This window comes from Lissotriton helveticus, chromosome 7 (assembly GCF_964261635.1).
Source record: "Lissotriton helveticus chromosome 7, aLisHel1.1, whole genome shotgun sequence".
NCBI classification, from domain to species: domain Eukaryota; kingdom Metazoa; phylum Chordata; class Amphibia; order Caudata; family Salamandridae; genus Lissotriton; species Lissotriton helveticus.
Genome location: NC_136068.1, coordinates 1,551,812,196 through 1,551,830,058, shown reverse-complemented (window position 1 = coordinate 1,551,830,058; position 17,863 = coordinate 1,551,812,196). Strand labels below are relative to the sequence as shown.

At 49.0% G+C, this 17,863-nt stretch overlaps 1 protein-coding gene across 4 annotated transcripts in view; it reads left to right on the top strand.

The window, feature by feature from the left end:
• Positions 1–658: 658 nt before the first annotated feature.
• Positions 659–17,863, top strand: part of LOC144770486 (uncharacterized) — a 369,390-nt gene continuing 352,185 nt past the window's right edge. For 3 of the 4 annotated variants that reach the window (XM_078655029.1, XM_078655027.1, XM_078655028.1), the window contains exon 1: positions 659–896. In XM_078655029.1, the coding sequence (XP_078511155.1) occupies positions 807–896 (90 nt within the window). In that variant the 5' untranslated portion in view covers positions 659–806. The remainder of the gene's footprint in view (positions 897–17,863) is intronic. The other variant, XM_078655030.1, reaches the window with a different exon arrangement.

The window sequence follows — 17,863 nt, the reverse complement described above, 5'->3', positions numbered from 1 at the left end:
TCACCTACTTAGAACATCCCTAGTTTTAGTACAAGATTGAACCTTTTAAAGTGAATAGACATTTTCAAACATAGCCTGGACATTCTTTTTCTAGGACTCTATTCAAGAGAAGTTTGTACCTCACTTCTCCCCTCAAGAGTGAGCCCTTGACTGCTCACACTGGTGAACCCCTGAGAGTCAGAGCCTAAAGAGGAGTTTCTTGATCTTCAGGACGCTTGTGATAAATCTTGGCCCTGATTGGACAAGGAACACATACAATACGTGTCACAAGGCTTGCCCGCTTGCCACCGAGTTCCCTAGTCTCTGATCACGTACCCTCCCGACTCTGGCCACCGTTTGCACTTTCTGGAAGTTGTGTAAACATACTGTACGATGAAGGGACAGGAGACGCCAGGTGACAGCATCTCCGCTTCCCAGGATGACGAAGAACAGCTGCCTTTTATAATGCATAAGATATTATGTGTATGCCATACGCCCAGCGTCCATTTCCATTATGAATGTGGCAAGTGTCATATTGGCAGTTAGGACTGTGCTTAATAAACGCTGTTGCGGATCTGTGGGGCACGCGTGTACTTTCATCCTTAGGGAGCCGGTCACTTCACTTTGATACAGGCGGTTAAAGTCCTCTTTCACGTCCCACGGGATCTGCCAAGTTGTTGATTGTACTAAGCATCTCAAAATGAGCACAGTTCTTTCAGGAGCGGAGATCGCCGACCCGGAAGTATACAAGAATAAAATCAATCATCTGTTGGAAACCATAGAACAGTGTCAGGGTGGAGCAGAAAGGAGAAAGAACTGTGCCTTGGATGTCGGGCTCAAGTTTGTGCGATCTGCCGATGGATGCTCGTTCCTTTTTCAAGCTTCCACCATTCAGATGTCTGTGGCTGATATCGGCGGTGAGTGGTTCCTGTTTATTTGATCACGTTGGGCACCCATTGACTGCACTAGCAGCGAGAGTTTATGCTGCTTATGTTTAATTGTACAGGGTCTAGACTAGACCGGTCCTACAGGGGCTACAGCTCTCGGGAACTTTCAAGAACTTTTTTTTCTTTATAACGAAGTGAATAGTCATTAGTTGAAGCTGTCAGCATGATTTTCCTTAAAACCGGGTTACCTCTGAACAATTGGCAAATATACATCTCTTGACATAGAAGTAAGTTCTGGTGTAATTGCCTAACTCCTTATAAATATATATTTTAATGAAATTTGTAAAGCAACAAACCACATTAAGGGGCATATTTCTCATTGTGTTGCGCCGCCCCCTTGCGCCACGCAACTCTAAAGTTAGATTTATCATGCCAAAGCCACGCACGGACACCTGGCATGGCTCTGAGTGGCTTGATGAATCTAGAGTACGGCAACTCTGCGCAAACCGCTGTCTTGCGTTACACTGCCCCTTACAGGTGTTCCATAGGCGGAGTGTGGGTTTACACACGCATGCACCTATGGATTTTGGAGCATTCCCAGGTTTGCCACTGCTGGTAGACCTGGAATGCTTTAAAATGCTGCACTTGCCGAGGTGAGGCCCAACGAGGAGAAATATCTTTATTTCTCCTCGGTTTTTCCTCTTTGCATGTGTGCTGCATTGTACATAGAAAGAGTATAATTCCTCTGATTGTTTTTGTGCAGGAAGGTGTCCCCTACGCACAAAAATAATGCTGTGTGCAATGAAGTCCCTCGTGCACCATGGTGCAAAAGTGCCTGCGTTGGAGCCAGGCAGAACATTGTGCACCAGTGCAATTTAAGGACAGGAATGCGAGGTATTTTGTTAAATATGGCGCATTCCTGCCCTTTCCATTTTACGCAGTGCAGGCTTACTGAACTGCGCTATGGGAATGTTTGATAAATATGCCTCTTAGGCCCAGATTCTGTAAATGGTCACACAGCGCAGTACCCAAAGAGGCTGTGCTGCCAGGGCCGGACTGGCTACCGGGCAGTTAGGAATGCTGCTGAGCTGGGGGCTGATTTCGTTAATGGGGACCTGCGTGAGCTAAACGAAATTCGTTTTGCTTTCAGTATTTCGAAACGCACGCAGGTCTCCATTGACGAAATCAGCCCACGCTGCTGTAAAATCAGGCAGCAGCTCGGCAGTATTCCAAACTGCCCGGTAGCCAGTCCGGCCCTGTGTGCTGCCTTGCATGACAGGGAGAGAGCAGGAGAGTGCCATAGTAATAGAGATATGCACACTCCTCCCCTCTCCCTAGAGATGGCAATGATTTCAGCTGTCGCGTGCCAGGCACACACCATAGCGCCTGAGTCTAGCATAGGGTTTTGTTAGAAAGTCATCCTTTTGCCCCCGTTCACCCCCCATTTAATGCTGAATGATACTGGTGGTAATTGACACTGACTGTGGCCTGGGCTCTGCCAGAAAGCCCAGGCCAGTGCTCTGTTCAAAACAAAACAGATGCATAAGGTACACTATGTGTTAGGGTGCACTTTGACCTGACATACCTTATAAGTCCCTAGTAAGTAATAGGGCAAGGGGGGGGCGGAGCTTGCCAGCAGCGAAAATGGCCGCTTGATCCCGGAGCTCCGCCGCGCACTTCACAATATCCTTCAAAATCCTACCACAGAGCTAAGATTTCTGCCCCAAACTCCCCCTGCAGTAGCGGAAAGTTGCGGTGCTCCTAGCGACCCCGAAATCGAGGTGATTTGGCGCCCCGGAGCCCGGCCGCGATCGAGAGCAGAGCCGCGGGGACCTGGGCCGAAAAGCCGCGACCTCCGGTGAGCGCCACGCCGGCCGACGTGCCCCTGCGTGCGGCAGGGGTGAGCGCGCTTGCCCGGGCGCCTATGAGGGAGACCTGTTGGCCGGCGAGACACATCCCGACCTCCTACACGGGTCCCGGAAGGTGAGGAGTGGGACCCGCACTGGACGAGGAGGGTTGCCTACCCCTCCCGGCACACTCGAGGCCCGGCGCATAAGAGGCAAGTGCGGCGCTGGCTCCGTAGCGAGGGGGCCTACCTGGAACAGCAGTGGGCCTGTGGCCTAGAGGGCCTGGGACGAATCCTGGGCATCAGTTGATCTCTGCCAGCAGGCGGGAGAAGCCCCTCGGGGGCGCGGGGAGTGCCCCCCGCCCCGCTTCAAAAACAGCATTACCTTGTGACGCTGTGGCTTGGGAGCCTGCAGGGGAGTCCACGTGCTACTTGCGGTGAGGGGATTCTAGGGACGAGATATTCGAGCACAACTGTTTGCCCATCGGTTTGGCGGTGACCCCCTCTTCCAAAAGCTACCTTTGAGAAGGGCCCCCCCGGGCGCTCATCTGCATGCGGAGTGCTAACCCCTTGCACTGTCTGGTGGTTGCGGACCTGCCGCTTTGAACTCTCTCCTGAAACTCCCTGCAGGGCTGCTCCAGTGGCCCGCGGGCGGCGTACTTTAGCTCGGCGGCCACCTTCCCCTTCGCGAGAAGGCGGGGGCATTACAGGAAACGACATACCATGGGGAAGGGAGACAGGACCCAGAGCAAACTCCCCTTCTCACAGCGGAGAGTCCAGGTGCTGAGCCCTCAGGCGCACCGGGATGAGGTCCCGCCTGCGGGTGGGCCCCCGGAGGACAACTCGGAGATAAAAACAATGCTCCGCTCCATGGAATCGAATATCCAGACTAATATCACGGCGCTGGGGACCAAGATGGACGCCATGTCGTATAGGATGGACCGCATGGCGGAGCGTCTCGACAAACACACAGAGAGGCACGACTTGGCGGAGAGGCGCATCACGGAGGTGGAGGAGGCCCAGACAGACTTGGATACCGCGAGACGCCGGGCAGATGCTTTGATCAAGACCCTTCAAGACAAAACGGAGGAGTTGGAGGCACGGTCACGTCGGTGCAACCTTCGCATCCTTGGCCTGCCGGAGACCACTCAGACCGGGAGAATGGAGCTGTTTGTGGAAAACCTGCTAACTAACCTGCTCGGAGAAGGAGTGTTCTCGTCCATGTTTGTGGTCGAACGTGCTCATAGGTCGCTTGCCCCGCGTCCTAACCCAGGTCTCCCTCCACGGCCAATTATTGCAAAGCTGCTGAATTACAGAGACAGGGACACGGCACTTCGGTTGGCACGCTCCAAGGGTGGTCTGCAATACGAGGGCTCGGCGATTTCCATCTTCCCCGACTTCACGGCCCGGGTTCAGGAGGCGCGCAAGCACTTTGCGCCACACAAGAAAAGACTCAGAGATATGGGCTTGGATTACGCCATGCTGTACCCGGCCAAGCTACGTGTGAATAGGCAGGGACATTCGCACATCTTCACCGATCCTGCAGAGCTGCAAAGAGCGTTGAAAAAATGGACTCGAGACACGCCGGAAGAGCAGGTGGACAATCAGGCGGAAGGCGACCAGCAACGTGGGGACAATCAGGAGTGACCTGGCTTTGGCCGCATTGTGGTACTGTGTTCTACCGTCTGATCCTTTTTGAGGTTTTTGTTGACTTGGAGTGATCATGATTCGATGGTGCTGTTCACTGCCTTGATGTCGCAGTTGGGAGGGCGTGGGCGGCGGGCACGATTCTTGTTCATTGTTGTGTACAGTCCGCATCCGCTGTGCCTGTTGCTCTCTCTGCTCCTTCTTACTGGGTGGATGATGGTTACGATAGTGGGGGAGTGAGGCGGGGGGAGGGGGGGGTACTGTCCCTGGCGTAGCTGGGGGATATGTAGAAGATGATCTGTGGTTTGATGGGGTGATCCATGCTTGATGGTGTGCGGCGGGGGGTAGGGACTCAGGATAACAGCGTTGTGTCTTCCTAGGCAAGTCTGTAGTGGCTGGCTACCTTCTGCCCACGAGCCATAGGCTATGTTTTTTCTGGACTGGTGGTTGGGGAGGGGCGGGCGGGATGGGGACCTGAGTGACCGAGTTGGGGAGGGTCAGCTGTGGGAGGGGGGTGGAACGTTGAGGTTTGTTTTTGTCTTGGTACTGTTCTTATGGGTTTTGATTGAAAATGTGCTTTGCCAATCTATGTGGGGACCTCCCAATATGCATGCAGATGCTGCTTCCCTTCCGTATCTCCTGCTTGTCTGTGTAGCTGCAGCTACCTCAATACTATTCAGCAACCTTATAATCTTCTGCCATGGCGGGTGGGACTGACACTTCCGAGCTCATGGCACCGAGCGAGCCGGAACCTGCACACTTAAGAGTCTTGACTTGGAATGTACGGGGCCTTAATGATTACAGGAAGCTTCGAAAAGTCCTCAGTTACCTGCGCAGACACCACATAGATCTTGCACTGTTACAGGAAACACACTTGCCTTTGACCAGCAAAATGCTTCTTCATAGGGGTCTGGTGGATTGTAGTGTAGCTTCTGGGTTCACAACACACTCTAGGGGGACTCTTATTTGGGTTAGCCCAACCTCCAAACTCACACTGACGCCCCTGGAGGTTGACACTGAGGGCAGGTATGTCCTCTGCAGATGCACGGGCAGGGGTCTTGATTGTATGGTGGTGAATGTATATGGCCCGAACTTTGACTCCCCGGAGTTCTATACGACATTAGCTCAGAAATGCGAGCTGCATGGATGTACAGGGATGCTCTGGGGTGGGGATTTCAATCTGGTCCTAGACCCGAAGCTGGATAGGTCTGCGGGTCCGCATAGGAGCCCGTCGGCTGCTGCGGAGGTGCTGCAGACTGCGATGGCACGTCTGGATTTACTTGACGTTTGGAGGCATAGGCACCATGCCAGAGGAGGCTACACACACTATTCCTCGTACCACGAAATACATACGAGAATTGATTACTGGCTAGCGTCTCGCCCTCTGGCTGGCAGAGTGAGGGACTGTCTGATTCTGCCCCGTACTCTCTCAGATCACTCTCCTCTCCTCATGCTTCTCGAACTGCCGTCGCCTCGTCTCCCCCCGTTCACGTGGCGCTTTCCCCCCTATTCTTTACTAGACGAAGTATTTCGGGGTGAACTCGCGGAGGAGATCCAGGACTTCTTTGACAATAACTTGGGCTCAGTGGATGACTTCCAAACGCTGTGGGAGACATTCAAGGTATATATGCGTGGTGTTGCTATGGCTAAACACTCCAGCGTCCTTAAATCCATTCGGCAGCGGCTTCAACACCTGGAAACGCGCCTGACAGAGCTGGAGCAGAAGCTGCAGGCTGGCCCGGACGAGGACACGCTAGCTACTATTAAGCAGCTTGTGGCGGAATACAGTGAGGAAGCTGATAGGGAGGTCCAACACTTGGGCAAATATGCTACGGCTCGCACTTATGGCGAGGGTGGGAGACCTGGTTCTCTTCTGGCTAACATGGTTCGCAGCGAAAGGCGACAGCTTGCAGTTGGAGAGTTGGTGTCGAGTACGGGCGAGCTCCTGACCGACGAAGAGAGGATTCTAGAAGAGTTCCGACTGTTCTATTCCACTCTTTATGAGGCTAAAACCACCGGCATGGAGGGGGCAATCGATGATTATTTAGACTTTATTGAAATGCCACAGCTATCAAACGCGCAGAGGGAGTTCCTGATGATGCCTATTCAGAGGGAGGAGATAGTGGATGCCCTGAATAGCATGAGCACGGGCAGTGCTCCGGGAGCCGACGGGCTGACGGTCGGCTTCTACAAGGCCTTCACGGACCTGTTAGTTCCCTATCTGTCAACTCTGTTCGACGGCATTTGTCAAGATGGCTGCATGCCGCCGACCATGCGAGAGGCTCTCATCATTACCCTCCTCAAACCGGGTAAACCCCCGACAGAACGGAGCTCATACCGGCCGCTCTCGTTGATAAATGTCGATGCCAAGCTATATGCCAAAGTCCTGGCGACACGTCTTGCTCTCTTAATCCCGGAACTAGTTGCTCCGGAGCAGGCTGGCTTCATCCCCACCAGGAGCCTTACCTACAATATACGCACGGTACTGGGGACTATGCAACATGTGAAACCGGAGAGTAGGGCGCTAGCGGTATTCCTTGACATGGAAAAGGCATTCGACTCCGTCGAGTGGCCCTTCATGACCAGAGTGCTACGGAAGCTGGGCCTGGGAGAACCCTTCCTGCAGATGATAGGTGCGTTATATTATGAACCATCGGCTAGAATTCGCCTGGGCAACAGAGTGTCGGACGCCTTCGCAATACGCAGAGGCACCAGGCAGGGCTGCCCTCTATCACCTCTACTATACGCACTCGTGGCTGAACCTCTAGCGTGCGCACTGAGGGAATACCATAGTCTCGAGGGAATCAGTTTCCCTACGTACAAGATCTGCATTTCCACGTATGCCGACGACACCCTCCTCTATGTTAGGGATCCAGAGCTCAATCTTTCCTCTGTGCTGCGGGAAGTAGTCCAGTTCGGAGCGTTATCGGGACTGAAAGTTAACTGGAGCAAATCCGTCGCGTTCCCGCTGACCCCGGCAACGAGTCAGTTTGAGATGGATTATCCGCTACAATGGTCGGATGACCCGGTTCGGTATCTGGGCATACAGTTGCACCCGGACCCAGACGTCCTAGTGAGGGAGAACTACGGAGTGGCCTATTCCAGACTTTCCGACGATATCGACAGGTGGTGCAAGCTGCCGTTCTCCCTCTCCGATCGCATTGCCCTGATGAAAATGATTGTCCTGCCCCGGTTCCTGTTTTTGTTTAACACCATCCCGGTGACTTTACCGAAAGTTTTCTTCAAGACGCTGACCCAGGCTCTCACACGGTTGGCCTGGGGGGGCAAGCAACCGAGGGTACAGTGGCAAATCCTAACACTCCCATATGAGCAAGGAGGATTGGGTGCTCCCGATTTAGAGAGATACTATAGGGTTGCGCAGGCAACGCATTTGCATACGTGGACCCATGGGGATCGTAACATCCCCCACGTGATACTTGAAACCCTTTTTGCCGCCCCTCTCCCCCCTCCAGCCACGGTGTTTGAACCGAGCTCGCGCCGTGTTGGTACGTTGGATTCCATAGCGGCGACTAATCATGCGTGGCATTCTTTGGCTCGGAGTCACGGACAGGACCTACTGTATTCCCCTCTAGTCCCGATCGACTGGGCTGTATGGCTCTCACCGCTACGGGAGAAGGGGGTCCTGTGTGCTCTTCGCCAACTGGGCATCCTCAAACTGGGAGACCTTTTCAAAGAGGGTACAGCGATCACCTGGGCACAGCTGGCGCAAACCTGGCCGTCTGCTACGCTAATGCAGCGCTTCCATTTCCACAGAATCCGCGCAGCACTACGGGACATGTTGGGCGTGTCCATGCAGGAGCCTCCGGAAACCCCGGAACTGACGTACGTTATCAAGACGCCATCTCCTAGTCACCTGGTGTCCCGGTTGTATCGGATAGGCCAGCGTAGCGACCAACACACTATCTCCAAAGCCCGATCGGCATGGCAACGGGATCTGCAGGCAGACATCAGCGACTCTATGTGGGAGTACTGCTGCCGCAATACTAGAAAGGTTTCCATGAACGCGCGACATAGACTTATCCATTTTAAATTTCTTCAAAGAGTGTATTACACCCCTGAACGCCTACACAGGTATGGCCTTCGACTATCAGCGGAGTGCGAGCGCTGCCACTCTCCAGTTGCGGATTTCATGCATCTTGCGTGGACGTGCCCGGGTATCAACAGATATTGGGCTGACATTTTTGGGGAGCTGGGCTCCATCCTTGAGACGGAGTTACCGGTTGACCCGGCGCTGGCGCTCCTGGGGCACTCCAGAATTCTCCCACCGGCGATGCGTCGCCTTGCAGACCTGGGATTCATAATGGCCCGACGCCTGGTGGCGCGATGTTGGATGCGGGGTCCTCTTCCGACAAAAGAAGGGTGGTCCAGAGATATGCTATATGGGTGCACTCAGTCACAGCTCTATAGCGAGCTTCTACCCCCTCGCAGCAGACCCAAAAACTTCTGGGACCAGTACCTAACATACTCTACCCAAAAGTCGGCTACTGATTCGGGGCATGAGGAGGAGGAGAACCTGATAGGGGAGGAGGACACTGAGGCTCAAGGCTCCAGGCTTGCGGATTACGTGCTTAGGGGAGACCTAGACACATAGCTGGCTGAACCTCCAGGGGCGATGGGGAGAACATCCTAGTGTGTCCTTTGGCCGCTATTTCTGGTGTGTTCTTTGCAGGGCGGGTCGTCACTATACACAGGGGGCTCTGAGATCTGGTAAGGGTGGAGGGTATGGCACGGTTCGGGAGGGCGGGTTGGGCGGACGCATAGGCATGGGACGCACGCAGAGGCAAGCACAGGGGCAGTTAGGGGGGGGGAGGGGGTAAGTTCAGGAGGGGTGGTTGTTAGAGAAGTTATACGCTGGGTTTCAGGGGATTGACAGGCATTCCACACCAATACACATATCACACAATGGGAGTGAGTGGGCTTCAAGAGGGGGGGGCGAGGCTAGGAAGGGTAGGTCACAGAACTTAGGAAGTGTGTGCTCAAACAACCGAGGAGGGGCAGGGCGCCCACTGTTCTATATGGGGCTCCTGCTCCGTCGACCTGCCGGTTCTGCCATGCTATTCTTGAAGTTTCCTTACATTGCTGCCGGCCTCCGGGTTGTAGGCATGGAGCTGTGTGTATGTACTGTCACTGAATAAAAGTTTATAACCCAAAAAAAAAAAAAAAAAAAAAGTAATAGGGCAAGGGGAATTAATCTACTTATAGCTCCCTAGTAGATGATAGGGCATGGAGCTTTATAAGCCCAGCAGATTGTATTCACTTTGCATGTGTGCACTGCTGAGTGGCTGTCTGTCATTATAAATGTAGCCTTGCAGACAGCCTTTAAAAGTAAATTCTTACAATTGGCATGACCTACCCTAAACGTTCTTAGTAGATAATTGGGCAGAGGGATTTAAACTACCTAGAAGACTCTAGTATATAACAGGCATGGAAGTTTAGAGGCCAGCAGCTTTGTATGCACTTTGGTATGGTCACTGCTGAGTGCCTGAGGTTATTTTAAAAAGAAACCCTTCTCTGCAGCGCTGCTTTTAGAAGTAAATTCACTGCAATTCGACTTTGATGGTATGGGTATTTTAGAAGTGATAATTGTAGATACTCGGCCCATAGGCTAACATTGAAATATTTTATGCAAGCATAAATGTTGCTAGGAAAGGAATGAAATATAGTTCAAAGACTTAACAGAACGCTATTGATAAATCCAATAGATTGCTCTTGTTGAATTTTTCACAACTTGTACAAAAATGAAGTTATAACACGTTCTTGCCTGTAAGCCAAACTCCAGCCTTCCTGCAATCTTTCCTGATTGGTCAGTGCTAATAGGTGTAGCAAGGCTGCCTTGATTAGGGGATACCAAGCGGTACAAAAGGGGGTGGTGATGGTCGGAGCATCTGAACCAATCAAACATTCACACCCAGTCAACAGATCTGGGTTTGATCCATCACCGTTCTTTAGCCCACTCTGCCACCACAGTTCAGACATGGCCATATGCAAATCAGTCTGACCCTGTGCCTCATGGGAACAGTCCAGCCCGAACTGCCAAGCCATGCCTTCCCTGGGCCTGAAACAAGCTTCCAAGGACCGGTTTCTGGCATTCCAGCCGTCTTCAGCCAGGCTTCCTTGAATCCAGTGGCAAAGTGAGCAAGTGACTCACGTCTGAGCATACCCTGCCAACCTATGGCGAACAAAGCGGTACAAAAGGGGGTGCAGATGGCCATGTCTGAACTGGGGTGGCAGAGTGGTGTAAAGAACGGTGATGGATTAAACCCAGATCTGTTGACTGGGTGTGAGTGTTTGATTGGTTCAGATGCTCCGTCCATCACCACCCCCTTTTGTACCGCTTGATTAGGTGATAAGCGGCTATTCAGGGGAGAGGCTATCTGCTGGAGAGAACTCTGTAGCTAAACAGGAAAGCCAAAGCTGGGGAGAGGGGTCATAAAGCGTGAGGCTTCAGAGGAGGACAGGACAGAGAGGGAATCGCAGGCCTACCTACCCCAGTACCCTATGCCCCAGCCAGATATAAGGCTTAAGGAAGGAATTTGCAGATGTCAGAGGGAGAAGATCTATGGAAATGATCCACAATGAAAGTTTGTTAGTTAGCTCTTACTGCTCTACTGAACTCAGGGCCGGCTCTAGGGTGGTGCGACCGGTGCCGCTGCACCGGGTGCTGGCTTCCTGGGGGCACTGTGTTTGCAAGTTTATTATGTTTTTTGAGCACCTGCTACAGCGTTCCTTTCCTCCGGCAATTACCAAGCATCATAAAATGTCAAGATAACTCGTGTGATTAATTATCTTCCTCGAGAAAGATCAGCGTTTTGTATAGTTGAGGTTTTGACTTATGTGAAGATAGTACAGAGGGTTAATATGCCTGCTGCAAAGAACGCCTACCAAGTAGATTACAGAGCGCATATAATGTAAACAGATCAGCAGGTTACTGCTTTTAAAAGAGACAACCTTATGTTACGTGCAATTTATAACTTAAAGTCTTAATATTCAACAGTGAGCTATTAACTGTCATCATAGAACTGCATAAACACTGCAAAGTATACATTAGGACAATGATTAATGTGCCAAAAAGGGTTAATTTGACTAGAAAATTGATTCTTATTATCAACGAAAACTCCCAACTATGCTGTTTCTTTTTTTATTCTGAGTTTGTGCTTCTCCACACCAAGCACTCAAACTATACTGCCTACCAGTATGGCTGACATGTGACTCCTACACTTTTAGTCCTTTGGATTATGTAACATTTCCTACACACTGATTTACACAAAATGATTGATTGTGATTGTCTCTGTGTAATGTGTGTGTGATGCAAAGTGCTCTGACACCCTACACTGGTATGAGTGGCGCTATATAACTAGTTCAATGCATCTAAGAGAGAGTGGTTATGGAGACTTGGTCACTGTTAAAAGGTGCTAGTGAGAGAATCCGTGGTGGAGGTGGTCATTGGGGGGCGCCGACAACCATTATCACACAGGGTGCCACCAGCACTAAAGCTGGTCCTGACTAAACTTTCAGCCATCCTGGATTTTGGAAGAATAGTGCTTCTGGTCCAAGAGGATGCCACACTTTGGAGGAAGTGGTCATGCACCTGGGTGTCACCCTGCATCTCAATAGTCAGGGGTACCCCCCTCCACCCTCTCCATGACCAGGCAAGTCCAAGCCGTCTCCGCGTCCTGCTTCAACACCCTCTGAATGCTCTGCAGAATCTTCAAATGGATCCCCACCAACACTAGAAAAACCGTCACCCAGGCCCTCATCACCAGCAGACTAGACTACGGGAACGCCCTCTACTCAGGAACTACAAACAAGCTCCTGAGATGACTACAACGAATCCAGAACGCCTCGGCTCGAATGATCCTCGACGTCCCCCGCCGCAGCCACATCACACCCCACCTGAGAGGCCTGCACTGGCTCCCCGTCAACAAGAGGATCACCTTCAAACTCCTCATCCACGCACACAAAGCACTACACAACACCGAACCCACCTACCTCAACAACCGACTCAGCTTCCACACCCCCGCCTGAAGCCTCCGCTCAGCCAACCTCGCCCTCGCCACAGTCCCTCGGATCCGGAAAACCACAGCCGGCGGAAGATCATTCTCCTACCTCGCCGCCAAGACCTAGAACACTCTCCCAACCAACCTACGACAGACTCAGGACCTACTGGCCTTCAGAAGACTCCTCAAGACCTGCCTCTTCGACCAGTAGCGCCCCCCCTCCTTTCCCCCAGCGCCTTGAGACCCTTACGGGTATGTAGCGCGCTTTATAAATGAAATGATTGATTGATTGATTGATTGATTGATTCTCAGAAGCTCAGAATAGGTATCTGAGAGGTACATTGCTTCTTAGTTCTGCTGCCTGAAAATACAAGGAAAAGAAGGACTGATCTGCTGGAACCTGAATCTGCACCAAAAGTCCTGCAATCTGAATGATTGTGCCTGCTGAACAATTTGGTACTACAGCCTGGATGCTATACCTTGCTTCAAGAAGGATAGAGCTCACCTGTATCATCTCCACTAAGAATCCTAATCCTGGAGTGCATTGGGTGGACTTTTAAGGATTTGGCCAGGTGCAATGTGGGTATTGTGGTCCAGACCTTCCAGGAGATTATAGACCTTTGGTTTTATGTTCTGGATACTTTGGACCCACAAGGAGGACTTCAGGAACCATCTCCTGAGGTTGGAGAACTTTTGGAAAAAGGCTCCATAAGGTGACCGACCCAACCGCGAGAGTCAAGCCAGCCAACTCCAACTGTGACCCAGCTAGGATTTCAGGTGCATCCAGCTGAAAAGCTCAGGAACTCCAACTTGCAGGATTTGACTGGAGGCTCTCTGAAAAGCAAGCCGGCGAACCCTCACCGAATACAGCCTGAGCAGCGAGGGCCCTCCTAAGAAAAAGCTCTAGAAAAGTTTCTAAGTGCAAAGATAACATTTTGACCGGGGCCTCCAGCTTAGTGTATCCAGCCAGGGCTCCAGCGTAATTGGCCTGAAACTTTGACCTTGTCCCAGTCAAGTGCGACCAGATGTCCCAGAGTGGCACTACAGGTTTGTTTAGCACTATATAATGGTTAACATTTAAAAACTCAAATCTCTTGTACCCTGCATTTAATTTTTGTCGTTTTGGTGTCCATTTGTCTCTAAAAACATTTCTATTATTATAAATTTGTGTGGTATTTCTATTGTGTGTTGTGTCTGAGTTATTTAATGTATTGGTGTTTTTAAATGCTTTACATACCGGTCTGCCAAGTTAGACCTTTACGGGGCCCTATACCATGTTAGTGGACTTATTGCCAGTGGTAGGTGTACATTTACCACTACTAACAACCCACCTTCCAACTGTTTTGTACAGGAAGGCTATCCTTCCTGTACAAAATACAATGTCTAGACACACTTCAAAGCTTTTCCCACTTTGTATGTGTGCGGCACCGTGCAGCACACATGCAAAGTTGGAAAATAAAAGAGATATGAAAACATTTCTCCTTTTAACTCCTGCTTTACAGTGGTATTAATTTTTGGCACTAAATCCTGTCTACTAATTTTAGTAGATAGGGTTTATCATCAAAAAGCATGGGTGGTTGTATGGGAATGCCCATTGCTTGATGCCTTGGGTATAAGTACAACAGCATCCTGCCACTTTCTCCGTATATTGCATACCTCAATCGGTTTCCCATTTTACTCTAGTTTTCAACAATTATTAAAATTTATCATTGCTGATATCAATGTAAAGTTTAGTGATACACCCTCATTCTTGATTTGTTCACACAAATAAGCTCAATACATTTGACTCACGCAGAGTATCTCATACAATATCCCTATACTTGTTTTGACATCTAGCATAATAGTGGAGGAACTGTCCTTACTGTTCAGCAAAACTTCCCATTATTTATATTAAGTCTGTCATTGTGTCAGTTGGATTTAATAGCTCTAACAATAGGTCATCAGCATATAACAAGACTAAATGATTATAGCTCTGTATTTGTATTGCTTATTCCGATAGGTCTGACCTAATTTGGGATTCTAAAGGCTTCATGGCCAAACCAATCAGCGATAAATACAAAGGGTAGCCCTGCTGTGTGCCATGTTCAATATCCCATTCCTCTGACATTATCCTGTTTGACTTCACCCTGGCCAATAGCCTTGTATGAAGGAGTCTAATTATTTTGATGAATCGAGGGCCAAAGTTCATAGCCTTATGAACCAGTAATGGCAGAACACAGTTTTGAAGACCTTCTCCATGTTTAATGACACTGCAGCCAGCTCTTCTTGTTTAAAGGCAGTGTTGCCCCTTCTATGTCTTAGTCTTCTAGTGTTAAGTGTTGTTTGGCTACCTGGTATACAACCACACTGGTCATTATGTACTAAATGACCAATAACCCCCATGAATCTAAGTGACAGCAATTTGCTGAGTATTTTATTATTTGCGTTGAGCATAGATAGTGGTCATTATGCTTTTTAAGGCTCCCCTCATGGAATGCGGCAAAATGCCCACTTTAAGTCCTTCTCGATATACCTGCCCCCCCTGTCTGGGGTAGCCGTGCGCTTTATAAGCTTTAAAATAAATAAATCTATTTGCCACTTTATTCCTGTACAATTTGGTACCATTCTGCTGGAAGACCATTTGACCGTGATGTTTTGGGCGTTTTTAATTGTTTAATATCAGTTACAGTGTCATTCAAGAATATTGGTGCTTCCAAATGAGCTCTTTGGTCAGCCGTCTAAGTCCTTGGGATGTGAGGACTGGGTATGATGCTTCCCCACAAAACACTTTGCTATTCACATACAACTATTTATAGTGCGAATAAAACACCTTATCTATTTTTGTGTATGGTGAGTAAATCCTTGGGCATTCCCAATAGCTCTGCTGTTTGTTGGCGTTAGTTCCCGATCCAGTAGCCGAGCTAGCAATCTGACTGCTTTATGCACTCCCCAGTGCAGGACCTGATAGAAGGAGGTATTTTGAAGTAGTCCTTTCTCTATTGTCCTTTCAAGTATTTCCGTTATGATCTTTTATATCTCTACGGCCTGCTCTACATTGGGGTAGGATCACTTTTGCAGGCTCTCCAGTTCCTTGTCTTTGGTGCCAAGGGATAATTTCAATTGTTTATATAACCCTATAGCTCGCCACAGCGGGCTATACCAGCCATTAACCGCATCGTTGCGGAGCATTTTCCCCTGCTGCGCTGAGTTTTTTAAAAACCCATTATTCATGACGAGCTGGGCTCGTCATGAGCGTGCGAGGAGGCTACCTCATGACGAGCCCAGCTCGTCATGAGCGTCGAAGGGGTTAAAGGACTGCTCCAGCAGTAAAGGCCGGAGCCAGAGACGAGTGCCTTTAACAAAGGAGCGGAAATTTACTGCCAGAATAGCCAGGCTACAGAGGGCTATAAGGCTATTAGAACATTCTCCACTAGAGGGCAGATTGTTTTAACAAATAAAACAAAAGCCTCACGGAGAACGAGGGGCTGTGAAGGACAACATTGGATTGTTGGAGCTCCGGGCTTCTAATGGCTATTAGAAGCTCGGAGCACTCCATTGGTTTCAATGGAGCTCCCAATATTCCAATAATTGATGACAGTGGGGAGATGGCTGGACCCCTTAGAACCACCTTCAGGGAATCCACTCTATTCCTTTATTAGACTCATTATTCTCATTTAGATACAAATAATTCATTATCATACTACTCATGAGCAAACAAAGTGGTTCCTTTAAGGTTGAAACCAGTAAACCCCATGTGGGAATCCTGGCCACTTGCCTGTGTTGTACAGGAAGCACATTGGGGAATGATGGGAGAGAGCCCTTCCCAGGTGCTGTATTTGTGTAAGGTATTGCACTTGTTCCCTATCTATGAGCATACATTCTATCTCTGAGCATGTGTTCTGAGGTGGAATAAAATGGGTATACTCTCTTATCATATGATCATGTCCCCTCCAGATGTCTACCATGTTCAGATTTTCCAGAGCATGAAGCAGTGAATTAGACATTATTTGTATGTGAGGCTCAGCAGTGAACTATCCATCGCCCATCTAAAATACAATTGAAGTCCTCTATCAGGTAACAAGACTGACATTAGAGGGGACAGCTTTCTTCTTGTGAATGGTGGCTGCCGGTCTAGTAAAGCCCTGCATGGCCCTGCCGTTGCCACCATCTTTCTTTTTTAAAAGCAGGCCATGTCCCTTTATTTTAAATTGGTGCATGATGTCTATGTACTTCAATCAATGCTGCTGTTAAAAGCATTTTCATAGGAGCATGAGATGTCAGATGATGGCACTCCAAACACATGAAGGGCAGAAGCAATCCATCGTGGAGTAACAAGTTCACTTTACCCTAGAAGACAATGTGCATTTTGTGAGTATTTGCGGATATTTGAGACAAAACCTTTGGGTGCACTATAGTGCAAGGGTGCCTGGGTTGCAGGGAAGGATTGTTTATGTAAACAATCAATAATGATGATTTGTTACTTCTATGTGTGCTGCAGAATACAGCACACATAGAAGTGGCAAATCATCATTATTTCATGAGTGTCAGAAAGGGACACCTTCCCACACAGTAACAATCATTAATGGTGTTTTGCTCTTTCTAGGTGTGCTGCAGAATGTAGCACACATAGAAGAAGCAAAAACAAGGAGAACTGATGGAATTTCTCCTCATTTCGCCATTCTAACACCTGCTCTTGGATGGTATTAGTTTTTGGCGCTGCCTCAGATTTATATATTCTTGTATATCTGGGGCAGTGTCAAAAATCACTTGGTGTGGCTTTGGAAGGCCCACACCAAAAATTGCCTTTCAGCATACAATATTTGGACTAAAGTACTGAGACTGACTTAGAATTCATTCACGCCAGAGAACGGCTGATCTCGATATGAGCTATCTAAGAGTTCTAGGTCGATGCGTCGACCACTATGTGACCAAACAAGTGTGTGAAAATACACTATCAGGCTAAACCCCCCTTCTCTCAAAATGTTTGTAAAGGAATGTTACATAGAAAAATCTTTTGTTGCGTACCCTGAATGAATGTGGTTGGGGCCCATTTCAAGGATGCTGAAAAAATCCAGTCAAATAAGTCTCAACCTGCTTGGGCTCTATCCTTTCATTTCAAATATTTATTTATCACTTTTTCTGTTTTTCAATGTGTTTACCCTCTCTTTTGAAGTAAGGAACTCGAGCTTATATATTAGTATTGTTAATTAGTTGTCTGTGTCATGTCCAGGTTTTGTTCAATGCTTTAATGATGATGTTAAATGTATGTAATATTTGTCAAATCAAGTTTGTGGTCTGTTCTAAAATTGTCTGATATGTTGTCCTAATGTAAACCGTTGAAACCCTCACAAATTGATTTTCAATTAGATATTGAATGCTTAAATTGAAAGCAATAAAATTAAAAACAGAAGTATTCCGGTCACATCAACTGTCACGTATGTTCATATGAAATGTTGAGTGCTTAAATATCGATAACCAACTCTGGTCATGATGAAATGGCATAAATG